We start from the raw sequence: 27,356 nt of genomic DNA on the forward strand, positions 1-27,356 counted from the left end.
CTGTCTGTTAACACTTGTTATAAATACATACCAATAAGTACTCATGACTAGGATAAAATTAGCTGAGATTGTATAAATCAAATTTAAAAAGAAAGTAAGCAGAACGTTTATATCTTTGGTCTATTATGTTAAGTTTATGTGTCTTATTCTCCTTAAATGTTGCACACTAATTATAAACAAATTAATACAACTCGCTCTTTTTAACTTGAGACCACTTAATTTGTAAAGTGACCCTAACATGTGAAATTTTAGGGTTAGGGTTACTTTATTAGACTGTTGTTTTTTCTACAAATGTATACCACATTTAGTAACATACAAAGCTAAACATGCAGGAACCCTGGATTGCCTGTATGTGGAAGTAGAATACATTTTCACAAAATAGAAATCATTTCTCATTTATTTTAAATGAGTTTTCTTGGTTTTAATGGCTCATGCTGCATTTCTTAATTTGAGTCTTGTATTTATTATAAAAGCATTTCAGATTGCCTTTGTGTATGCTATGTCCTTTATAAATAAACTTGCTTTGGCTTGCCTATAAATAAATGTTCATTATGCACCTGTCTATCACAGATTAGTGGCTCAGTCTTTATCCGCCATAATACCTTGCGTCTGACTCGTGGCTATTTTCTTGGGAGGCCCTTTGGCACAAGAGATGCATTTTAGATTACATAGAAGAACTAGCTCGTTAGCATTATTAGTTATATTCACTGAAGCTGACAAGGCTGAGAAAAGTGAAAAACACCTATGAAAAAAAAAAAATACACAAAACAGTTTGTCACTAAGAAATAAATAGTGCTGCTGAGTGACAGGGGATCTGCATGAAGTGTGGGAAGCAGAAGCACATCTTTTAGTCCAAAAACACTCAGAGTCAAAGATGAATCCGTTTAGATATAGTTGTATAGTCCAAGCTGTACTGCGGCCATTAGGCTCAACACATCCATCATACTGTTGCTGTGTGGGTTTTTTAGCAGCATGCCAACCAGCCTGCTCCCAAACCATCTTCGCTTTTCTGAAGCTCGACTTGCTCAAATTGAAAGAACATTGACCTCGAGTGGGGCGTGACTTCTGCGACACTGTGGCCATTTTTAATAATGAGCAATGCATGGAAAGTGCTGGATGTGACGTTTGGACAAACAGGCTTGTCACCCCTCCCAAAAAGACTTGAAAGCTATTGCCATGACCTTTAGATGGTAACCACCATAGGAGCGTGGGATTAGAAATAATGAGTCCAGCTGCAGTCATTACCCAAAGGGAAGGGTTGTGGACTGCTGTCAGGGAACAATTCGATCACAAATACAAGCCCTGGATGTAAGTATGCTGTAAATTTAAGTCTGTCAAATCCTAAAATTTACATTGTATTACGTTCTCTCTAACTGGACTAATGTCAGTCTTCTTAATGTAATAATATGTTTCTTTGCCTCTTTGGATCATCCCATTCAAATTCAGTCATTCTGACAAGTTGACAACAAACAACAGCCATGCAACAGTCAAAAAGATCAACGTCTTTCATTCTGTTTCTGTTTCCTCATAGACGCATACCCTTCCCTGTCACACTTCCCCCCTCTCTCCCGGTTAAGGTGTTTACAGTGTGTTTGCCATCCGCAGAGCAGGCTAGTGAGCTTTGCTGCTCCTCTCTGGTCCCCTTCCTCATTTGCCTTTGACAACACTGATAATCCCACAACAAGATCCCCCCATTCAAACCTCCGTCTCCACACACACACCGCTCACACATTCGTGTGCGCAAGCCCCTCGCACACAAACGCACTCGTGCACACGTACGCTAGGTGCCAACCATCGCCATGGCAACTCCAATCAGCAAAAGCTCTCTTTCCCCTATTACAGCGAAGATATGACAGTTTCCCTCTCCTTCCTTCTGCCCTCCTTGGAATATGATTGTTTCTTCTCTTTCCCCCCCTCTTTTCCTTACTCCCTCAGTCGCTCTGTCTTTTTCTTTATTTCCTATCACACACACCACTCTGTGTCTCTTCTTCCAGGCTCGTACTCAGTGATACTAATCATCACCACAGTGCAAGAGGATAATATATATATTCAATTCAGATTGTTTTTAATCAGAAAAAAGGTGGGTGCTCGTCTCGGGAGAGTTCAGTTCAAGCCCAAATATTGGCAAGTAAAAGACACTTTTTCTTTCTTGACTGATCCCAATTTAAATCCTCATGTTCCAGTATTAGTTTCGGCCAAAGTCCTATCACATCCGAGGAACACACGATGGAAAAAAAAAAAGTAGGATTGGTTAGGATCTCTTGAATGTCAGAACCTCTTGGTCTAAATGACTCATCAGATCCCACTCTATGTGCTCCAGATACGCTATCCTACATACATATCACTGTTTTTTGTGCAGTCACATGATTGACAGCTTATTTGGTTTTTATTGAGAGCTCTTTGCTTGGGGTGATTTTAACATCATCTGCCAAATACGAGCCACAAGTCGGCACCAGGGAAATTAAATTTAATGGGAAAACAAGAGTTAAGGGTGTATAGTTGGGGTATTTACCATGTAGCAATCAAAAAGTGTCAGATGAACACTCCCCTCATAAAATTACATAAATTTAACTATCTTGACTATCTTGCTGTACTTATTAATGATAGATACTGCTCTTAAGAGCTGGTGTTATAAGACACTAAACCATAGCACATTTCCAATTAAAATATATGGCTGTGCAGTGTTTTGCTGTAGGTGCTACTGGGTTAAAATAGGTGGAACAACCTGTAATGTGGGAAGCATTTTTGCCCTGCCATAGAGAGGACAGAAGTCCTATTATACAATGAACGTCCTTACAGTGAAGCGAAACAGACCATTAAAAACTATAAAACCTGTCCACCCCACTCTCCGGTTCTCATGCATACTTTTTCTTATCTTCATAACAAACTCCACCGTTTCTCTCTTCCCTATTCGAGCCAACTTCTCAGCCATTCAGCACTCCTACCTACAGATAATATCATCGCCGTTGGGCTATGCACTGTTGAGTTTTCGTAGTATGGCACATTAGCACGTCCTCACTGGATCCACGTGCATGATTTGCGTAGGCAAAGGTGACACAAGCGCACACCAAAGTAGGACCATAAATCCCACACATGGAGTTGGAGAATGGATTGAAACAAGGTTGTGCTTAATTACAGCTACTAAAATCCTCACTTCTCCCTCCCCCCACTGCTGGCTGTGGCTGTCGAAAGACCAATTTAGGGTCCATTCACATCAAAGACCCCTTAGGACACTTCATGGTATCATTGTTGTTTTGTCTTTGAAAGAGTCAGAGGCAAAAGACAAAGGAGGAGAAAGTATAAGGAAGCTAATGTTCAGTTGTTTGACATAGTCACCCCCTCATACTGCCTCTCACAGACACAAGTACACTGTCAGACAAATGTTTCCAGTCCATTTCCTCTCGTATTGACTCCTTTGATTGTATTTAAAGCAGTAAAAATGTTCTGTAAATTTGGTGATCCTTTCTGTGGATGGGAATCAAATCTTCACTCCAGCAAGATTATCTTCTTTAAAGATGGCTGCTTGGTTAGCAGCCACTAAACCACATCTGACTCTCGACTGGGCTCGACACCATAAAGCCCCGCACACTGTTCGCTTACAGATGGTGCGCGAACATCGGAGCCAGCGAAACCCGGCCAAACCATCAGAGACGATTCCAATTCACTGCTCTGATACAGAATTAATCTCAAAAGTATGCAAAGTGAACACTGACACATTTCAGACTCCTCTCACTGGAGTTAAAGTGTATATTTAGCAGCTTTTTACTAATGAGGATGCTAATGGGCAACTGTCTGTGATGCCGGAGCATCACAGCATTCAGACAGGAGGTTTTCGGAAAGTTATTTCCGATTTGCATCTCTTTATGTAAGAAAAAAGTGTTCGGCTTGAACACAGCTTTGAATAGTTTTAATGCAATGACTCAAATGGAGCCTCATGGTAGTCAAAAACAGCTATGGAGCTGACTAAGGTGTTTCCTATCAAAAGAGAATCGGGAAAAGCTTTTATCAGAGTGTTTCGTTCAGAAAATAAGGACTGTGATGACTAAGGGGAGAAGCTGTGAAATTACACCTTTTCAATATGCAGCGACAGTAAATAGCGGTAATAGACATAAATTCACATTAAGCATTCAACCTTGACAGTTTGTGAGTTTCCAGCAGAAATCTCAACTTTTTACAATCCACATACTGGATATTAGGTCAGTTAATCAGTGAAAGCTGCCTGAGGAGGCTCCTTAAATGACTAATTATTGGATCATTCATCAAGAATAAATACTATTGTTTCACTAGACTTTTGACCTTGGGGTAGATTCCCATTATGTCAGTTTTGCACTATAGATGTCCTACTTAAGTGTCTCCCTCTTCACATTCAGCTGAGCTCCAGAGTCACTGAGCTCTACTGCGATGACATTTGTGACCCTGTTAAAAGTCACCGCTCGTGTTTGGATTTCCTCACTGTCCAAGTTATTTACACCAAAAGGTTTTTTAAAAAAACAAGGACAGCGATTCTGGTCAACCAGCAGGGTTATTTAGTAAAGGTTGCAGGAACTAATAGACACACACAGTGATGTGAAAAAAGTAATTGTCCCCTAAAACTAATAACTGGTTGTGCCACAATTGGCAGCAAGAGCTGCAATCAAGTGTTTATGATCACTGACAATGAGTCTTTCACATCACTGTGGAGGAATTTTGGCCCACTCCTTGGAAATTTTTTTTAATTCAGCCACACTGGATGGTTTTCCAGCTGTTTAAGGTCACGCTAAAGCACCTCTGTCAGATTTGACTAGGCCACTCCAAAACCTTCATTTTGGTTTGTTTTTGTGGCATTCAGAGGTGTGTTACAGATCATTGTCCTGTTGCATAACCCAAGTGGTTTACTTTCTTTTATTATTAATACAATGTGAAAAGTACACAGTGAAACAAAATGCTACCATCAACACAAAAACTCATAGCAGGAACACAGCAAAACCTCCATCCTGTTCACTTCTACAGCCCTGCTGATGCCCTTCTACATTAAGCAGGTCATATTTTTAAAAATGTGTTTAATTGGGTATGTTAAATACTCTTTTTAATGACTAAAAAGCTCGTGACATATCAGTCTTATTTATCTTCCAAGGTCAGCAACATTTTCTGCTGGTTTTCTTGTTGAGAACTGTGCGACATATAGAGTAGAAGAAAACGTTTAAATGTTAAGCCATTAGACCTTGAAGATAAAAATGAGTGCATCTGATAATGGCTCTATTTGATGTTTCATAATGGGCTGATAATGACATTACAATGGAAATATTCCTGATAATTACAACAATTAAAAACACATCTGTCTATTAACCTTCATTTAGATGGGATTTATCCGCCATTTCAAGAAAGAATGAAAAATGAGAAAGTTGAGCGCTCTTAATTATGGTCCATATAATTAAAGGCCTTGGAGACACAATATTAAGACAAAAGAGAAGTCTGCTAATCTTATAACAAAGAGGCTTTACATATAAATCCTTTCTTATTACTTAACAAAATCCCACTTTAGAAATACAAGTCTGACTCTTTCTTTCAGTTGAAACAAGTTAAACACACTAAATCAGGAATTAAAATAAGGACTTCAGCTTTTAATATACATTTTAATAAGCACCGACACTTTCACTGACTCTTGATATTTATTTCAATTGCGAGGTCCCTGAGAGACACTGGGACATTTCCAATATACATCTCAGTGAGCACAGCAGAGGCAGACACGAACACGAATACTCCCCCCCTGAAAAGCACCAGCCTGTATCCGTTGCTTCAGACAGAAATTTAAACTACGCACCACCAAACGTTGCCTTATCTAGGTCAGAACCGACATGACTCGAGTCTGATTTGGCAGTGGCAGCAGTCACATGTTTCATTCATCATCGTGGTGGTAAACCCTCGACAGTTTCACTTCACTGTAATTAATATAAAACCATAACGATGTAGCCCGTAGTGAGCACACGAGGTCCTTTCATTCAGCACGAGGCACCAAGCCAGGTTTGGCTAGATATCTTCCACTCCTCTAGCCAGTCTGTCAGTGTCACATTTTTAAGAGACATGAGGATAATTTGTAATATTTTGTTGAGGTGCACTCCACATAGTTGTGGTGAATTGGCATCAGTCCCAACGTGGGTGGTGAATTAGAAAGTTGGCGGAAAGATGTCTTCTGTCTATGCCAACTGTAAATTTTTATGTCCTATCATTTTCCACTTGTAAAAGCAAACTCAGTTTTTCCTGGAAGGCAAAATGAATTTGCATATTGGTCTGTGGTCAGATCAAAATTCTGAGCGCAACCTTTAAGGAAGGAGTGCTCAGTGGAGATGGAGTTTAAATGTGGAGAAAGTCCAAGGCAAAAACCCCCAAAAGAAAGCCTTACTGATATGATCAAATACTGTTTGTCGTAGAAACACATTTACCTAACACGTCTAACCCAACAGACCTTAAAAGCACCCACCTGCATCATTTATTACCTTAAGAGGTAATGAACAGTGTAGGTGGGCTGGAGGCACGGCTCTATTTAACCGAGCAGTTGATTAATTGTAAAGTTTCCACTTAATAACTACTTGTCAGTCAAATCTGAACTCACCTTGGCCTAGACCTGTAGCTTGGAGGTTAGTGCATTGTATAAAAATTATACTACAAGCGGATTTTAATTTTGCAGCATTGTATTCAGATAGTTGTTGGTCTTCGATTATATCACATTTGCTGTGACCAGAATAACTCAGATCCAGTAGACTTACATGCTGTGAAGGTAAGAAGACCTTTAATTATGTCGGCTACCTTGTTTGTGCTAAGTGCACTGCAGTGCACTTAGCACAAACAAGGTAGCTTAGTCAGCCAACTGTTTGCTAATTAGTGGCAATGCAATTTAAATACAGGCACAGCAACTGTACCTTTTACCACTTAGCTGTTGATAACACCGTAGCATGGGATACAGTGGCAACCGGCTAGCTAACCCAGATTTCTTTTGGTAGCTTACACTTGCTGTGGTGCAATGTTAGCATTCCTCTAAAATCAGTTTTAAGCTGTACTCATACTAGACATGGTTACTTTGTCTTTTGCTCCTGGGCCTAACTTGCACACTAGTCACATAAACTTCACTTTACTGCTCAGTTATGCTCAGGTGCAGGTGCAGCACAGTCACCAGATCTGTTACTTATAATAGCTTTCGATATAAAAATTATTTTTTAGTAGCTAGGTATCATAGGCTTCTGGCGTGGATTTGGGCAGCATATGCCTATTGGGACATAACCAGTATATCTCAGTAAGCTTTCCACTAGCATTGGAAAAACTATACGTGGTGCAGTTGCTGCGATAGCTCCAGCCTGACTCCCTGATGAGAAAGGCAGTAAGAGTTGGGTATGGAAGTACTTTGCATTAAGAGCTACTTTTGCTGTGCCGTTATTCACAAGGGTTCTTGCAGCACATAGCTCCACCACAAGATACCCTTCCTGACAACACCCCAGGGGGAACTGTGTCTTCTCCAAGAGTCAAACGTGGGATGATACAAGTGAATGAATGATAAATGTATTAACCACTATGCAATGCTGTTGTGCAGCTATGCTCCACGGGCTGAAGTGCTTGAAATGACTAATGTTACACAAATACTGACGCTAACATAATGTAACTAATATTATAGCTTGCATTGATGTTAACAGGCTACTCAGCAACCTTCCTAACATTTCAAGTTCAGTTCAGTTCAGTTCAGTTCATTTTTATTTCAAACATTTCAAACATGTGCCTTCACAATCATTACAAAATATCATTCCATTATTTGTTTGAAAAGGAGTAGGCTGAAGTATTTACTTATTTGTCCCTACCCCCTCAAGTTTTACCTCTCATTCATTAAATTTTTTTTTTTTTTGTCTTAAATTAAACAAACAACATATGAAACATATAAACATATGAAGTAAAACAAAACATAACATACATAAATCAAAAACAAGAAATTAGCAAGCCCCACCACAGTATAGTTTCTTTCATATGAAAAATACAGAATGTGTATATTTGCAGATACACAAGTTATGGAAAAACAACAAACCAAAACAAAACAAAAAAACAAAAAAAAACAACCAAAAAAGAACCGCAACACCATTACCAGCAACATTACCATCCTGGGTTAACCCCGTTTTCTTCATTCTTATACTTATTTAAAATTAGGTTTTTATATTTTACTTTAAACTGTTTTATGTTTTGACTGTCTTTTATTTCTTCTGTTAGACTGTTCCATAATTTAACTCCTGCAATTGAGATTGACATAGTTCTTAAAGTTGTTCTAGCACTTTGTATTTTTAAATTCCATTTCCCTCTTAAGTTATACCCACCTTCTCTTTCTATGAACAATTTACAGATTTCTTTGGGAAGCAATTTATTTCTGACTTTATACATTATTTGCGCTGTTTTAAGCTTCACCAAGTCTTGGAATTTGATAGCTTGCATTTTGACAAAGAGTGCATTTGTATGGTCCCTGTACCCTACATTATTTATTAATCTAATGGCCCTTTTCTGTATTATAGTTATTGTTTGTGTGTTACTTTTGTATGTGTTTCCCCAGACCTCTACACAGTAGCTCATATATGGCAGTAGTAAAGCACAGTATAAAATGTGCAGTGCTTTCTGATCCAACATATGCTTTGCTTTTCCCAGGACGGCAATGCCCCGTGCCAATTTCCCCCGAACATAAGTAATGTGTGGCTTCCAACAGAGCTTGTGGTCAATGATCACCCCAAGAAATTTTATTTCATTTACTCTTTCTAAATATACATTGTCAACACATATTTCTACTTCGATGTTTTTCTTTTGGTTTCCAAACAACATAAATTTGGTTTTATCGAGATTCAATGATAATTTATTTATATCAAACCACTTCTTTAATATCGTTAATTCCTGTGTGATCATTTCCAAAACCTGTGGCAATTCCCCACCTGAACACAGTATATTTGTGTCATCTGCAAATATTACAAACTTTAAAATCTCCGATACTCTGCAGATATCATTTAAGTACATAATAAACATGTCAACAAAACACAATGTTAACATTTCAAAAACATCCCTAGGTCAGTGACTTAAAACCAGTTGTGTGATTCAACTCTTCTTGGTACCGAACACTAAATTTCTGCTACTAAGTGAGTATTAGTGAGTATACCTTCAGTTTAGATGCCCAACAGGCACCTGATAAGGATGATTTTTTAGCCTCATTAGATCAGTCATTACAAACATCCTCTATACCACAAAATGCTGTAGTTAATGTTCCTTAATCTTAGATAGTTGCCCACACTGAAGAAAAGCTGAATAAGTACTGACATAAGCGAGCACTTAGACTAAGTTTGTTCTGATTTGCCACTCTTCTTTTTCTTTGAGTAAGCCAAGTTATCCAGCAGCTCATCATCAAGCTGGGATTTTTGGGGAGTTTCTTGTATTGTTCGAATCTCTCATACTCCAGACCTGCACGTCTACTTAGCGTTAGGGTAAGTTAGGCACATCCGGATCAGCTTTTCTGATTTGTTCAACCTGAGCTGACCAAAGACCCAGATTATGAAATATCCTGTTTTTACTGGTTCAACAGCTTGAGAATGAGGATCAGGCTGCTGAACCAGTAAAAACAGGCTTCCTCAGTTCCAACGCCAATGTTAGCCACAAGCCCTTTGATCTGTGTTTGCATGTGTGTTTTGTGATGTGTAGTAGTGAGGGACATTGATTAAACATTATTTGCATCCAGTGCTCCCAGACCAGTTAAAGGAATAAGGGAGAATGGATATCAATAATGTTAAAGATAAACTGAGTTAATTTCTTTAGAAGATGTCTAACACTGAAGGACAAACAGATTGATTAAAATCGACAAATGAAAGGAAAAACCAGCCTGAAGTGTATTTAAAGTATTGCATCACCACATGTTGCCCTTTAACATCGATTCTACGTTTCTCACCGAGAGACATTCAAAAAGATATTCAGTTTTTTTGTGCTTTGATTGTGGATGAGACTCTCCTGTCCCTCCGAGGCCTGGGAACATGATCGCAAACAGCACAGCAGACCTACCGACTCCCCTCGCTGCAGGGGTCGAGGGTTCAGGTTTTTCCTTCAATCTGTCACTGATCTGTATCTTGTTTGTCATGAAGGATGGAGACGACTTACTCGTATTCCACCCGATAAACTTGTTTGTTGTGTTTTGCCTTGTCAGACACAAATCATCATCTATCTTCGCTTTGGTCAAGGTTGGCTTCACCTGAGGTCAGGGCACACTTGATAACACCTTGATATCTCCTTCTTATCAGCTATCTAAATTACAACCGCCCGGGACCACCGTGGGGAGCTACACGAGCGCATACCAAACATACCGGTGTCACCCTTCCCTCGGTCCTTGCAGTGTGACTTGAAGCTCAGCCAAGCTTGATAAACACTGACAGTTGAAGCGAGGTATTTCCATGACTGACGGTTATTGACTCAGCGATATGGTGATTTGTTTCTGCGCTGCGGCGCAATTGATTAGCCATAAGGAAACTCAGGAGACGTTATTGGATTGCTATTCAGAAAGATTGAGTGTCAGTCTCCATCGGATTCCAAATCTCATCCATCTCCTTTTTTCACTCTCTGGGTTTCTCTCTTCAGAATATATTAGTCATTTTCAATAATAACAGCCTGATATGGAGGCGTCTCCTGTCCTCCATTTGATATTCTATATCCATGGCTAAATAATGATCCACGGGCTTGTCTTGTTCACCTGTCACACTGTTCCTTCCTTCTCCATCTTTGCGCGTCAATGCCTTGCGGGTGCCTCGCCTGTCTCACTTCCTTTCTGTCTGTCTGCTGCCTCCATGCTCTGACATTAAGGAACCACTCCACAAACTTTACACCTGATGACCAGTTAACTTGTGAGAGGTGGACTTCCAGAAGTAGACTGTAAAATTACATTTCTGTCCCTACAGGTACACTCTACACACAGGTACGCCCTGGGGCCTCCAGGTAATTATGTGTACCTTTTCAAGGCCTACAAATGTACATATACTGTATCGCCCTAAGCAGCAAATGGTCCAGTTTAGGGCTGGGCTATATCATACCGTTCACAGTAATACTGGTGTAATTTTGGGCAACATAGGAAAATTAAATATCGTGATAGAAAATGGGTAAAACGCACATGCGCAGTGCCTTTGTTTACATACGCACACGGCGGCGACGCAGAATGAGAAGAGCGAAAGTGGATCGTTGAATGAAACGATGAACCAGAACTGGTTTGTAAAAATGCTGAAACTTCAGTGGTGTGGAACTGGTTTGGCTTTCGTCCGTCAGATACACAACAAAGCACTGTTTATGGTAGAGCATGCTAGCGGGCCGTCGTTATTACCATGTTGTTTGGAAAATATGGCACACTTAAAATCAATCCTTTGATTTTTCTGAAAATCGACAGTGCCCCTTATAATCCCGTGTGCCTTATGTATGAATTCTGGTTGTTTACTGACCTCGAAACGATTTTATGTACACGGCGCTCGAAAATCTGTCAAATGTTTTAGTACGACTTTGCTAAGCTACGAACCCGCACCGCTTGATGGATTGTCAGAGCATTACAGCTATATTAGGCAGGCGCCTCGTGGAGTGATACGTACTGTGCTTCAACATAATATTACCATATTGTGTGTGTATAACCTCTTTTTAAGTTTTGTGGATATTATACATGGTTATGCTGAGGATATGTCAGCCAGTTTCCACTGGAAATGCCTTTTGGTTAAACTGTCAGCAAGGAATTTGCACTGTTAAATTTTTATATAACTTTAATGCAGATAAAAAACAGCTGCTTGTTTAAGTGAAAATACATTGATGGGGTTTTTTGCACTAATAAAGTTGTGGAGTTGTAAAGTGTTTTGTCTAGTGTCAATTATATCGTCAGTTATGTCGTTATCGCAAATTTTCAAATGTATATCGTGAAAAATATTTTTGGTCATATCGCCCTGCTCTAGTCCAGTTGCATTTTTAAGGGTGCACTTTTTATGTAAGTTAAATGTAAATTATGCATTTTGACAAGTTTTATTCTGTATCTCTTTTGTATACTGAGCACACGGTTGGTACAGAGAATAGCAACGTTGCCTCACAGCAAGAAGGTTCTGGCTTAAATTGGACTCAAAGTACAAAGTCTGTGTAGTGTCTCATGGCACTTCTGTGAGAAAAGGTACTTGTCTGGTGAATCCACAGCAAGTGAGTGGGTATCGTGTGTTCTGCCTGCATGGCTCTATTCAGGCACACTAAGCCTAAACCAAGGATTTCTAGTAGTGAGGACACACCTTAAGCAGACTATTTTCTGCTATGTTACAGTGATTGAGCTGAAAAAGGCGAGACAGAAATTTGTCAGTTTTGAACCTAATATGTGGCTCGTATTACTTCTGTTCATCAATCATCATCATCCATCACTTTTTATTTACATGATCAATGCAAACATCTGAAAGCTACTTTGCAAAATCAGGAATAACATACTGGCAAAATAACTTTAAAGGGGCGTAGTCTGCTGTTTTCTAACTGCATGTTTCCATTCTTTTACATTGCAATACTTCCATTTGAAGTAAATTATTACTTTTCTAATACTGGGTTTTTATTCTGCCCCTCACTTCCTCCTCTGTCTTTTCTCCTATCCCTGTAAGGCCAACCTGATTCTTAAGCCAACTTTCTCTCTGATTGCCTCTCACAAATCGAAGGTTTGACTAGCAAGTGGGTGGAGCTTCTGTGTCCACAGCCACAGCTGTGCAAAAGTTACCACATCAAGGCTATCTCCTCTCGTTGACATCATACGAGTCCAAAACCGAGTGTTTGTAGAGCAGTCTGAAGCCTTATAGCTTTTGGTTCACAGCGATCAGTTCAACATATGCTAACCTCATTATTTGAAACATCGGTTCTGTTTAATATCAGGATTCACTAGCATTATATGTGCTGTAGAATAAATAAAAGCATTTTAACAGATCTGTGTGGACTGAAATAGCATTATATCTATTATGACAACAGTTTATAACCAGTTTATAATCCATTGCGATCCATTAAATGAAGCTCTGGTTTCTCAGGCTCCTGCATTGGCTCGACCAGCGTGGTAATTTTCCCAAAGTGCTTGAACTTCCTGATTTTCTGTGGTTGCATTAATAACCGATTCGATCCTCCTTAATAATTTCTATAGTTATTCTTCATTCATAGTTTATCCTTCTGTGTGGTTTAACACAAGCATAAACCAATCATCACACTTTATAATTCCACTCTTAACTGTCAACTGGTGACTCATACGTGTCATGATTAGTCTTTTTTTTTTTCACACCGTGTCCATTACCTAATAACATTTCAGATTTTATTTTCTTTATTTGTAACTGGTGTTGATCCAACCACATTCTTTTTTTTTGTTTTGTTAATAATGACTGATAATGTTCCACTTTGTGCTTTCACTGCATTGGCAGTGTGTTTTCAGCATTGTTATGCTGAGAGTTGAAACCAAACCATGACACGGCCTCCACCTTGTTTCACAGGTGGCTTACTAAACACAAAGACATGGAAAAGGTCAGGTACAAGAACTGGACTGAAAATGAGTGAAAAAGCAGGAAAGGTCCACAGAAAAACTTTCAGAACACTTTAAAAATTTACAAAAAAATCTGTCTGCTTGGCAACAAACTATAAAGAAATGAGGGATGGCTCGGGACTGTGCACAGTACTATAACTTGGGCCATAAAGTGCATGCTTCCATCTTTTCATAATGGACAGCCAACCAAAAGCAATATTACAAAAGGAAAGACATTTGTAGCAAATTTTACTACACAGCAGTGAAGATCCAAAAGTTTCCAAAATGACCAGATGAGCAAAGACATTTTAAGGGTTGGATGTGCACATACGGAGGCACATTATAGACATTTAGTGAAACAGTACAGCTATAAAAAGATTGTCTGAGGGTTGATTGTTTACATGAGTATAAACTGAGAAGGACACCAACTGTGTGTTGTCTGTGAAACCGTCAACCAGTGTTGGTTGATGCTTCCTATTTACATTATAGCCACTTTAAAGGGACAAAAGAGTAAAAATGCCAGTTTTCACATGGCATGTCTTCTCTCTTTAGCCACTATTTCCCACAGCATCTAATCTCAAGGAGACAAAGCTAGAGTCCATATTGCATTTGCTGGTGAATATCAAGGTCAGTTTGTTTCCAAAGGATGCACAATGAAGCAAATGTCATTTAAAGGTTTGTGTGAGTGTGTGTCTGTGTGTGGGGCGAGGCAGGACATTCACTTACATGACTAACACAGATGTTACCTTTGTGGTCAGAAGGCTGTAAGTCAATTAGGTTTTGCTAATGGGGGCCAAGTGCTTAGCTGTGTCCAACACACACACTCACACAAACACACGCACGCACGATATTGATAAGATTACCATGGTAATGTGAATACATCAGGGTTAAACCACATTAAGGGAGACGCCTTTCTCGATGATCCTCTTTTTGTTTAGCTGCTAGCCATCTCAGCCTGAGTGCCCTCCTCTGCCTCTTCCTATGTTTGTTAATAGAACCTTTCTTCTTTCATATCCCCCTCTTTCCTTCTGTCTTCGTGCTGTTTCTCCCACAGCAGATGCACGGTAAATCCTCCTTTGTGGCTCTTTACATCGCTAACTTCCTCTTCCCATCTGTCTCCCCAAGTAGTTTCCTCTCACTCTTTGTCTTTCTCCATTCAGCTGAGATCCTCGCATGATGGGGTTTTTTCTACAGAAATAAATACAAAATCCTTTATCTTTCAGATTTTCTTTTGTATTTACGCTCTTTATAACATTTGTTTTTATCGACGAAGCAAAGGAGAAAGTCATGAATAAAATGAGGTTGATTGATGAATAAACAGCTTGTTATTGGCATAAAAAGGTGGCATTATTTCAACAACTGATTAAAAAAATAAGGGTCATTGTCATGAAGAGAATCCATTCATTCATTCATTCTTTTTTTTGCCATTTATCCAGGTTCGGGTGATGCTGGCAGTACACTAAGCAGACAAACCTAGACTTCCCTCTCTCCGGCCGCCTCTTCCAGCCCTCCGAGGCGACATTCCCAAGCCAGCCGAGAGATATAACCCCTTCAGTGTTCCTGGGTCTGCCCTGGAGCTTCCTCCTGGTAGGACATGCCCAAAACACCTCTCCCAGGAAGCGTCCAGAAGGCACCCTAGTCAGCCAAACCACTCTTAACGGTTCCTTTCGATGTGGAGGAGAGGCAGCTCTACTCTGAGAATAAAAGCAATACAAATCATACTAATGCTGTATATGTAGCCAAACATGATATTTCCTTTATGCCAAAATACTTCATTGTTATCTAAAATCTGGTAAATAACTGAACCACACTCTTAAATTGTTTGATGAGTTTCTTCAAAGTGGACATCAGAGACATCAAACACTGCATTTTATTGTATCCCTACATACACTGTTCTCCTAATATACATCTTCAGTAATAATCAGTTTGGCTCTGACCACTCAGTAACCTTTGGGGATTAAAAAACAGAAGTGCCAAAAGCTGCAGTTCTTCTAATGGCCACTTGAGGCAGGCTCCAAAAGCGAGTCAGGTGCCATAGACTCCCATGTTAAAAAATCCAACCTTAGAGCAGAAAATAAACTTGTTTATAGCCCGGTACAAAAAATACAAAAACAGTTTCCTCCTCTACAAAAAATGTACAATGTATATATTTAATTAAAACTCCCTTATTTTAATTTTGCTAAGCTTTAAAATTAGGGCATCCGGACACAGGCAGTGTCAGCAGTGGAGAGCTGCATGTTATTTTGCAATCTATTTACATCTAGCAGCACGTTCATGGACAGAGCCCGGTAAATGCCCTGCATATGACTTATTTAGCCAGTTACAAATACAGTACAGATTACAGGTTTTAATAATGTTTACATACAGCGCCACCATCTAGGTGATAAGTTGGGGTTGGTAGAGCTGCTCCGACTTTCTAAATTGGAAGTCCGACTTGAGGGGGCTTTGGTATTGGAACTCCAGACTACAAACTTCAAACCATCAGGCATCATCTCCACTATTCCAGTCAGTGAACTGAATCTCATAAACTGTTTGTGTTGTTGCTACCTTTTAGAGCATTTTAATGCAACTATCTCACTTTTAATGTGACCTATTGTGGGCTACAGAGCATCCAAAAAGTTTCTCCCTTAGTTTTGTCGAGTGAAATTCTAATGCTTTATTCATTTTTGAATAGCACTAATTAGCAAATATGTGCATCTGCATGCTTCACTTTTGCTACTAAATTAGCTCCGTACCCTCTCAATTAAACACGCTCACTTCTGGCTCCAAAAAACCAAAATAACAAAACAGCACGATGACCCAAAATGCTGAAACCAGAAACCAACAGTTGTTCTAATGATTTCTATACATCCAACTTTTACATAAAGTCTGCACATCCAGCTGAATGCTACAATAAGCATGAGGAAAATTAGAAAGTACCCCTGCGGGCTAATGCTTATTTAGTTTGTGCTCTAACCCTGCGTTAAATGTGTTAACACTGAGGAAAATATGGATTAATGCCAATTTTAATCCTTTGAGGAAAACGAGCCATGCAGGGAAAGCAGCGCGTTGACTTTATCCACGGTATTAATGCACGCTATATAATCGATTGCCCGTGGATGATGTAATAACATAGTGTGTCTTCAGTCACAGTTAGAGCATGCATACATAATGACACAATCCTTCTCGTTCTGTTGTGTGTTGTGGTGGTACATAAAACTGCAGTTCCTTGCCGTGCAACACTTTTATCTCCCTCCCATGGAAAAAGAAACATCACGCTCTCTCTCATTAGGATGCACTTGTCCTCCAGTGTTTTCTCTCCCCAGTTTGTCGAGTGCTGTTCTTTCTCTCAGAGGCCAAGTGATAAAGGCCCCACAGAGTAAACAAGGCATGGAGAATGGCCTCTTGTCTTTTTTATTATTGTGCACTAATGCAGCGCTCATTCCTGCTGTGATGAAGCAGCGTTGGAGCCCACCTTGCGAGGGGCGGGGAAGCCGTCATACACCGTCTCATACAGAGTCGAGCTGTACGCAGGAAAGACAAACACTTAAACATGCCAATTTACATGCACACGGGAGTCCCCAATGTTTAATATCAGCCATCAGAGAACACGCCCAAAAGGATTAGCCACAACATCTGCAGTAGCATTTTTTAAGTAGCTGGATTCCAGTTGTAATTTAAAAAAAAAATCACCCCACATGTCAGGTATTGTCTTGCAGCCTGGAAAATATGTGTAGTAACCCCCCTCTTTATGTGTGTCTCTTTTTTTTTTTTGGTCTCCAGACTAAAAAAGAGGGGTGGGGGGCTTTTTGGAGGGAACGGGGTGGCGAAGGTCACTTTGATGTGACTATAAAGACACACAGCAGGCCAGTGGAAAGAGATGAAAGGGACGGAGCAGAAGTAAAATAGATCCTGGTGGAAAAGCAAAGGAGTAGGAGATGCATTTCTCTCTCCCTATCTCTGTGTCTGTTTTTTTTCTTTCTCTGCAAAATACAAAGGATAATGATGCTGTTTCATAAACAAGAGGTGACCAGGGAATAGTGCAGGCATCTTGCAATTAAAGCGAGCAAACAACAGTTTTTTGAACCAAGCTGACAGCAGCTATGAGGCAGTAGCTTCTGAGCAGTGGAGCCATCTTGCACACGAAGGAAGCGAAGCTCATATCTGAATAAAAAAAAAAAAAACCCAAAAAAACATGCAACTTATTAAGCAGGTTGATACATTACCATTCATCAAAATAGGGCATTTGGCAACTGCTGATCAGCCACTGATTTATTTAGTGAGTGATTAATAAATTCTGCTTTATTTAAACAGACTGCGCTCAGAGATGCTTTTTGGATATGCCATAATTAAGCAAATGAGATCTGTCTAGATTGCTGTCATATGTGCAGGTTTTCTGCGTGGTGATCTTAATATTATAATCATTTTAATGTATGCATAATCTAACGTCGAGTTTGTTTATATTTACAGCGTGTTCCTAAAGATTGCTTGGAGCTTGGATTCCTCACCCTCCTGGCTTCATGCAGTTGCCTGCCCCCATTAGGCTCAGATGTGTACTGCAAATGAATCATCCTGTACAGAGACCAGGTTTGGCTGGATATCAGCCCAGACTGCAGTCAGTGTTTTATTATTATTATTTCTCCTTTCTGAATGGGTGACAGACTGAGCTCAGAAATCACAAAATGCCAGATTAAGTTTATTACAGCTTAAATCAACGCCGGACAGAAACACCACCCAACCGAAGATCGTTAAAGCTGGTGCCTCTGGGGTTGTTTCCTTAAACTGAAAACGTTGCATTCCAGTGTAAAGTTATTTAGCCGTTCCCTCTGTCCGTCTGTCTGTCTGCAGAAGCTGTTTGTGACTGCAGCTGAAAGTGTTTTGATGATTGAGCTGTTTCTGGTATTGAAGGTAGCACAGAAGCTCACATACACAGAGAGAGAGAGTGAGGGAGGAGGAGTGGTAAGACAGCAGACAGACACCAGATGTTTCCGTAAAAAAATTCAACCAGTCAGCAAGCACAGCAGAGGCAATATCTGCAGTACAGTAGCTCGAAGCATGTGTGTTATTACCTTAGCCGGGGCATGCCCGTACCTTGGGTGGCCCGACAGTGAGTCTAGTGCCTCCTGGTGAAACACGGGGACACCCAGAAATCAGGTCGGGAATATGTTTCATGGGTTAGATTAGGATGTCTGTGTGTGTGTGCAAAGATGAACTTTTTAGATAAAAATCAGCGACATTTTTAATGATCCCGGGGGAAATTGGGTCACTGTAGCAGCAAAGAATATCATGAAGATAAAAATCCAGAATATGTAGATGATCAAAGAGAACCGATTCTGTTTCTCTCCCTGTTTTCTGTCACCCATGCAGTGCTATAATGGTAGATGCTCATATCAGACAAAGTTTCCAATAAATAGGCCAGCACGTGTGCAAATAATCTCAGACTTCTTACTGCTCCAAACACTCTGTTTCAGACAGGTTTTTTTCTGCTCTGCATCTGCGTGATGTCATTTGCCCCGCCCATGTGCTGGTGAAACCTTCTGTTTGCGAGTGGCAGCAAAACAGAAGAAAGCTGGCTTAAAGGGCCGAGACGGCAGATGAGTCGAGGAACTGCACCAAGACAAGCGTGGGATAAAATGATCTTGACGAGTCTAAGAATAAAAATATGCATCTGTTAATGGGTTGCATCCCCTTTGAAGCTGCAGCAGCCATCGGTTTACTCCAGAATCCTGTGTGTGGCTTTGTTTACATGTGTGCCTGTGAGTGCTCTTATCATTTAAACCTCTTTGCGGTCCCCCAAAGAAATGCCGGACATCTCTGAAGCATCATCCCCGTGAAGACCAAAAGGAGGTCGCGAAAGTCCCTGTCGACCCTCTGCTCTTGATGTGCCTGTAACCCCGCCCACACACACGCGGACGCTCACACTAAAGATGCTGATAGGGTCAAGTCGGGGCTATCTCTGGCTTATCTCCCACCGTCAGATCTAAAGTTGTCTGTCAGTGATGAAGAGAAGAAAGCTGAAGGCCTCAACCGGGATCACTCAGCCTCTCAAAGACTGCCCGACTTTCGCAAAGCTTCCTCCTTGAATCCACAGCCAGCTGACTACGGCGAAAAACACTGATGGGAGCGAGAGAGTGTAGGAGAGGTGTTGCAAGAGAAAGAGAAGAGGTAGAGAGGTGTGTGTTTGTGTGTGATGGAGATGTGTGTGTGTGAGTGTATTTGGGGGGGGGGTTAGAAAAAAATGAGGGAGAGTTATCAGTCATGCCGTCAGTCTCCGGGGCGGGTTGTGATAAGAGAGGCAGCGGTTGGTATCTCTCTTTCTCTCTCACTCCCACATACACACATTATGTGAGAGAGAAAGGCCCTGTTGTGTTCCCCTCTACCGCTCATGAGTGAACACAGCACAGGTGTGCTGGGGTGAGGGCTCAGACTGTATGGCAGCCATTTGTCGACTGCATTTTGGGGCAGAGAGACGAGAGAGGGAATACAGATGGTGAGACCTTGGGAGGGGGTTCTGTAGAAAAACGGGGTTCCCATATTGCAGCGGCAGGTTAAGTGTTTTGTTGCAAGGCCTCTTTCACTGAGAGACGTGACCTGTGGCTTTTTTTAAACAGGCTTCCAGCGCGTATCGCTTTAGTCATTTTCAGCATTTCCTAAACGGTGTCTTCTTATAAATGTCTTCTTCGCTCTTCTCCACTGCATCTCCTTTTCTATATAAACAGAAGATTTAGCCATGACGTAATGTTTCACCTACACAGGAACTCACAAGTCATCAAGACCGTAGTTTGATTGACAGGTGTGCTTGCAAGTGCTGTGCAGCATTAGCTTGTTGCCAGGAGTACCAATGCATATGCAACCAAGAATCTGAGACTTCACAGTATCTCGTGTATTCCCTTGCGGGTTAAATCCAAACACGTTGCATCCACAACATTCCCACTGTACTTCTCCCACAGTTCAGCTTCCATTAGCCATGTGCTGACCCGATATTTTGGGGGGGGGGGGCAAGGGCAATGGTGGGAGGAGAGATGTTGACAAATGTTGGAGGGGGAGTATCAAATGACCCCTGGGGACGGAAGGGAGGGGCGGAGCAGAAAGTGACCCAGTGTTGCTTGAAGGTTTGGAAGCGCCTGTCTTCTCTCTCTTCCTTGTTATCTCTCTGAAAGGGTGATAGCGGAGGTTAAGCAAAGATCACTTCTGCTCTTTAAAGACTTCAGTCAGTGCTTTTGCCTCAGATAACGCAAACAACACGCATATAATCAAGTCCTCGATACACTGAAGGCGTTCGGCAGTAGAGGTGGGCGGATCAATCCATTTGGTATCAGATCGATATTAGCACGGCTGGATTGATACTTCTTTTTCTAAGTTCTGTATATAGCCCACTGAATTGTGCTGTGTAATTTTTTTTTAATTTTGGGGAAATTAAAAAATATGTGTCAGGCATGCACTATGAAAAATGAAGGTATCGGTATCAGTAATACTGGCTTTGTATTTTCTTGCCATCGATACCAAAATGTGCAATAACAAAAGTTCATGTGGGCACAGACCCCCCCCCCCCCCCCCAACTCGAAGCTCAGATTAGCCAATCACAGTGACATCTGACAGCCATTGTATCCTCAGGGCCAGAGGTGGGTTTTAAAATGACTGACAGGCAGTAAGAAAACCGCAAGTCGATGGCGTCTTCTAAACCTGGGGGTGTGTAGCGGCGGGGGATTGACAGTTGACTGAGGTGACAGACAGACAGTGACACACAGACTTGTCATACAACCTTCTGTCAAGGGCATTGGGGGGGGGGGGAGTCTTCTCTTGACATTGTAGTAAATGTCAAGAGAAGACACAACTATTCTCCACACAACTTTCAGGTTGTGTGGAGAATAAAGAAAGAAGACGATGCTTAACGTTATAAAAGTGCACACTCAGAGGTAAAAGCTCCTACAGAGAAGCAGTACAGTATCTTACATTGCCTCAGAGAGTTTGCTGTGACCTTTAGGAATGCACATTTCCAAAGAAAGATGCCAGCAAGGCTACATACTGTACCTCATTACACAGCCAGGCCTCAACCAGTCCATTACATTACACGGTAATACAAGCCATAGGCAGGGCACATGGGCTGGACGCTGGAGAGGCCTTTCTCAGCAGATTATTTTGGGCTCGGTACTGTGTCATTACACGGCCTCCCGCTCTGTATTTAGCCCTGTTGATTGCAGGGCTGAAATTGGGCAGGGCTGAGGTGGGTTCTCCCTCCACTCAGTCGAGGGCTTTGACATATATTATCGGTCGTTCTTGTGCGTGTGTGTATTTTGTGGCAAAAGTCGGCTGTGCAGCCACCCGCCTCACTAATCAGACACTCCCTTCTTTCTCACTCTCTGTGATATATTTTTGATCTTCATCTGCACCCCCGCCTATTTTTTAAACAGCCCCAGGAGAAGCTGTGATCCCCTGGTTTACCATGAGAATGTTTTTTTTTTTTTTTTTTTAATCTCGGTCTCATCTGTGGAAGAGTTAATATCTGTGGTGTCTTTTGAAATAGGATGCATCTGTTTATGTGTGTGTGAGTGAGCGAGTGAGGGAGAGCGTGCCCCCCCCCCCCACACACACACACACACACACATCCTATAACCGGCGATCGACGGGAGGGGGCGGAGCCGAGGCGCCGTGACTGTAACGCGATAGCTGCTCAGCTCAAAAGCGCGATCACTCACACACACAGTGCACACACCTCACAGGCTGGACCCACGCTGCTGTCGGGGCAGAGCGCAGGCTTCACGGAGCCGTTACCAGAGAGAGGAGCGAAGACAGCAGAGAGGAGAGGTGCTGCAGGAGGAGGCACGGCATGTTCGTTGTTTCTGAGGATCCAGAGCGCGCTGCTTTTCATTTATTTCATTACTTTTGTGCCTCGCTGGGAAGCAGCTTCGGACTGGGGTTTACGTGGCTTTGAGAGCTGTTACCGTTGGACTTTTTTTTCTTCGGGTTTCTTATAACGCTCCTACCGGAGAACCAGCCAAACCCTCGTGTGCGTAAAATCCGCGAGCGGGAGGACGCAGAGTTATAGGGAGATACCGGGACAGGGAGAGTCCCCCTCATCGGTCAGAAGTTGGCGCACCCCGGAGCCTGCTGTCCTGTCCGGACTCTGCGAGGCGCAGATATCCCCTGAAGCCTCCCAGCTGCGGAGCGCACGCAGCACTGATCAAGGAGTTTGTTGATTCACTGTGGGTTTTTTCTTCTTCTTCTTCTTTTGGATGCGGTTTGGTGGCATCGCTCCGCTAAATGGACATAGTCAAAAGGACAGCGCTTACAAAATATTCAGATTTTTCTCAGTGACAAGTAGTTGGCACACACTTTTCTCCACCAATGGTTTAATAAACACCGTGGGCTTTTTACTACAGCGGTTTAGTTTTCACTGCTGGTCCCAAACGGCTGTGGATTTTTCTTTTTTTTTTTTGGAGGAACGGAAGCATTTCAATCCTGCGAGGTGGAAACATTAGATACTTGAAACTATCTACAAGTTTTTTTTGGTTTTTGGTTTTGTGTGTGATTCAACATGGATTTTGTGTTCTCGTTGGTTGGATTCTTAATGGCAGTGTGCCATGTGTCGTTAAGAGTCAGAGGACAAAACGGTGAGTTTTTTTGGTTACTTCTTGATTTTGACGCACTCGTGATCTGAGTCAGCCAAAACAGCCTAATTGACACTAAACGTTGCTCTAAATCACGGGAACGTGTTTTTACTATAAGCACCACATTTAAGTATCATCTTCTCTTGGTCATTGTAATTGCTTTTATCCTTCAAATTCATTTCCAGGTCTCCAAGTCATATGTTTCAAATTATTTCAACACACAAACGCTCCCATGATAAAGCTGTTGATGTTTTATTCCTGCTAAATATGGCAAATACAGCAGCCTGCGGAGGAAAGGCTCTTTATTTGTTTTGTTTTTAAATGTTTAGATCTTATGCACTTGTTTCATCAAAATCATACTAAACATTAAAAACTGAAAGACATGGATGCGTTCATTAAATATTTAGAAAAACGGAAAGTGGAAATTGTTACGCTTAGAATAGTTTGCCGTGAAGCGTGAATGTTAAATTTAAACACGATGTTTATCCAACCCGTTCTCATCAGTTGTTTTCCTTTGATTAATCATCTCTGGGTATAAACTAACCCCACGCCTGATTAAAATGCTTTTGCGCACATCGTGATGAAAACGGCTAAAGCTGGGTGAAGAGCCTGCGTCTCACAGAGCCCGTGCGTAAAAGCGTACGAGCTTCAGTTGTGTTGACTAATAGGATCACTATCTTCATCAGCCACCACGAGTCTCTCCTTCAGTATCTCCTCGTGCTCCTCCGGGTTGTCTGGGCAGGGTGAAGCCAAGGCTGAGAGCTCCAGGCGGCGTAGTGGCACACCGCCACCTCTGCGCTCTTAGCCGTCTAAAAGAAAAGAAAAAACCGCAACTAGGAAGATAAGGAGCAGCATAATAGGAGCCAGTTGGTATGGATTTAGAGCCTTGTTTTAAGATACTTAAGTAGTTTACTGTTCAAACAGAAACGGCACTGTGGTATAGCTTAACCACATGAGTCCTTTGTATTCTTCAAAAAAAAAAAAAAAGGGGGGGGGGAATAAATTTCAGGTTTCACCATGTGGCATAAAAATCAGGGTGATCGCGATGCGTTCGATCGCCGGCAAATAAATGAGTGGATTACAAATTCACGCGTGCCGTTTCTTTACGCGGACAGAAATTGTGACAGATTTGAAGCCGGTGGTTGTTGTTGGTGGTGAGCAAGGCTTGTCTTACCATACAGAGAAGTGACGCCACTGGTGGGATGACACATGGCCTCACGCTCGGCTCACTCGTTCCTGTCTCGGATTGTTGACGCATTTACGGTGGCACACTTTTTCATATTTATGTGCGCTTTTCTTCGCCGCTGTGGTGATCAGGTGGCATTTCGCAACCCAAAACTGCTTTATGTCTTTCTTTCGCGTGTCTGTGATTCTCAGTGCTGGCTTTTTACTTCTTAATCATCATGCGCTGTAGTAAGATGTACATTTTATGCGATCTGCATAAGTAGTCTACTGGGAGTAGGCGGGCTGGGGAGCTGTCCGTGAGCTCATCATGACTGCTCAGCCTTTACAATACCACCCGCTGGCGTGCCTCAAAACAAAGCCAAGCTCTCTCTTCACTTCATTTGCACCCATCTTCTTTTTTTTTTTTTTTTTAAGCTACTTGTTTTAAATAGGACAGCTATCTCAGACATCCCTCTGAATGTGTGTGTGTTTTTCACTGGCTGCGCATGTACCCGTTGATCAGAGACAGATGTGGGCCTCTTGGCAGTCATCAGGCAGGCAAGAAGCTGGATCCCCCCCTATTCTCTCTCTCTCCCCTGCCAAGACACTGCACCACATCTCCCTGCCTCTGTACTCCCCTCAAGAGCCACATTACACACAGATGCCAGAGGAAAGAGAGACTGACAGATAACAGAACAGAGACAGAACAGGGAGAAAGCAAGAGCAGCATAAACAGAGAGACAGGGGGAGTGGGAGAAAGACGGTGACTCCAGAGTTTAAGAAAGCACAGAAGAGTGACCGAGCCATAGCACGAAGGCAACAAAGAGGAGGAACGCTCAGAAACCAGATCAGCTGAGTGGATTCTGCATCAAGCGGCATGGTGGAGGAAAAGGACGACATCAAAGTGTGCAGGGGTCAAGAGTCAGATCGCATCCAGGGTTCATGAAGGGACAGCGTCACGTAAAGTGGGATAAAGCCCCAGCCACAGGGGTGAAAATACTATCGCAGAGATCCTCTTGTGAATGTTAAGCACACAGAGTCACGTTAAAGTGTTTCATTTTCTAAAGAGTTGCTGTTTTGTGATGACAGAGTCCATCTGTGCTTCGGCAACTTGATACATTTGCAGCAGCAAAAGGTTTCCCCTAAAATGTAATGTTATGGAACGAGCAGATGCACGCCTGAGGCATCCCAGCCAGGAAACTCTTTTAAGTGTAGAAATCCTACGAGGTGCCAGGGTAAATGATCCACTAAAGATGTTCAGCGCTTGGACAGGTCATGCTGTGGACTTCTGTTTTTTTTTTTTGCTGGTGGCACCTTCACCCTCATTACAAAGCACCATTTTTTGTGTGTGGTTCTTCCTCAGGCAGTTTTCTGCTGCAATATTTCTGCACGAAGAAGAGTCACTTCCATTCCACTTGTCCTGTAATCACAATAGTTTGACTCGCTGACATGTGCATTAATTACTCCTTACCACAAGCATTAATATTCAAGCCATTAAGCAGCTCATTTGCATGTTTATTGAGCGGGCGGCTGTGCATCCTCTCCATTCATGGTATTGACTTCTTTAGAAGTTGGATTTCTATTATTTAATAATATCAGCTCCAGGGTGAAAAGAACTTAGTAAATTTTATGTTTATGTTATTCATGTTTTTTTCTTTTCTCCCCCTTCACCCCTTTGCCTCTTGTCTTCTCCTCTCGTCTAGGATCCTTTGCATTTCTCTGTACTTTAATCTGAAAAAAACAAGGTCACCTCTCTTAGCATTCATAGCCAAAGACAAACCCAGCGGCCCGTTCAATACCAGTCAGGTATGAGAGTCACAGGCTCGCACAAAGCCCTTGAACAGCTCACCACACTCAGGGTGAAATTAAATACAAGACCCCCATAAATAAAACAGAGCTGGGTCTTTTCAGTCTGTCGCATTAGCTGCACATGGGGGGGATCTTAGCGGGCGCTCGGGGACTGGGTTTTTAGGTAGGGAGCCATAGGGGGTCAGCTTTGTCAAGAGGCAGGGTGTTTTAGAATCTACTGCAATTCAAACCGCGGGTTCTGAAAAGAAGGAAGCAGTTCAGGAGTGTAAATTTAAAGAGAAGAAACTGCCTTTTTTGTAAGAAGTGTAATTCACCCAAAAAGAGGTTACTTTTTTTTTTTTCTTCCTTTTTTTTAAGCAGTCAGTTCCACTGCAAGGTAACACTCTGCAAGGTGGGGGGTAGAGGGTGCTAACAAATCACCAAGACTCCTGCAGCAAAGCTCAATTCTTCACAGCTTTCCCTTGCTGATGTAGGCTCGCTCCACCTTAGACGGGGAAAATCTTTTGTGAAAAGTGCTTCGGTGGTGCAGGTTTGACACTGGCGCGCAGAGCCGAGGGGGTGCACCGGTGGGGGGAGAAGGAGACGTGATACAGTAGCCAGGTAGCGTTTAGGATTAGGCCCACACCATTACCCCCCCCCCCCCTCCACCCACCTCCTGCTGAAGGCACCAGTGACCATCTGTTTACTCGATTGATCCATTGATCCATTGATCGGAATGGCCAGCGCTGTGCATTTAGCTGATTAACGTGGGGCACTTATCCTGTTAGGGAGGGAGGAGTAGAGAAGGAGAAAGAAAAGGGAGGCAAAGAGGATTTGGGGATATTATCTGCTTTTGATGTGGCTTTTGTTAGTTCTTAAAAGAAATAATCCCCCTTTAAACACAGTTAACAGTGTTTAACAAAAAAGCCATTGTCAGCAACTGTTGCGTTTCTTGGAGCCGACTGTTATTTGCTTTTGGTCAGGTTTCACAAGCTCAAATCCACCTAAGCATCAATGCATGCTAGTGACCACTGAAATCAGGCTCAGCTTTCAGCGGAACGCCGTCGTTTAGCTACAGCGTATTTGATTTTAGATGTAAATTTGACGCAGCGTTGTGTAAGTGAGGGGAGAGATTTCTATGCTTGTTTTATGTTCACAAGCACAGACACAGCCCCCCCTGACAGGAACAAGAAAATGTTATGGGCGTCCAATCAGAATGCAGGGAATGAATAAAGGTGTTAAACTGTAATCCTCAGGTTTATTTCTACAGACTCCTCAATCTGAAAGGAAACGACGAC

At 42.0% G+C, this 27,356-nt stretch overlaps 1 protein-coding gene across 3 annotated transcripts in view; it reads left to right on the forward strand.

The window, feature by feature from the left end:
* The first annotated feature begins 22,192 nt into the window (after positions 1 to 22,192).
* The window catches only part of nrp2a (neuropilin 2a), a 60,009-nt gene continuing 54,845 nt past the window's right edge, over positions 22,193 to 27,356 (forward strand). For all 3 annotated transcript variants that reach the window (XM_026157736.2, XM_080297999.1, XM_026157737.2), the window contains exon 1: positions 22,193 to 23,109. In XM_026157736.2, the coding sequence (XP_026013521.1) occupies positions 23,034 to 23,109 (76 nt within the window). In that variant the 5' untranslated portion in view covers positions 22,193 to 23,033. The remainder of the gene's footprint in view (positions 23,110 to 27,356) is intronic.

This window comes from Astatotilapia calliptera, chromosome 23, assembly GCF_964374335.1.
Source record: "Astatotilapia calliptera chromosome 23, fAstCal68.1, whole genome shotgun sequence".
Taxonomy (NCBI): Eukaryota; Metazoa; Chordata; class Actinopteri; order Cichliformes; family Cichlidae; genus Astatotilapia; species Astatotilapia calliptera.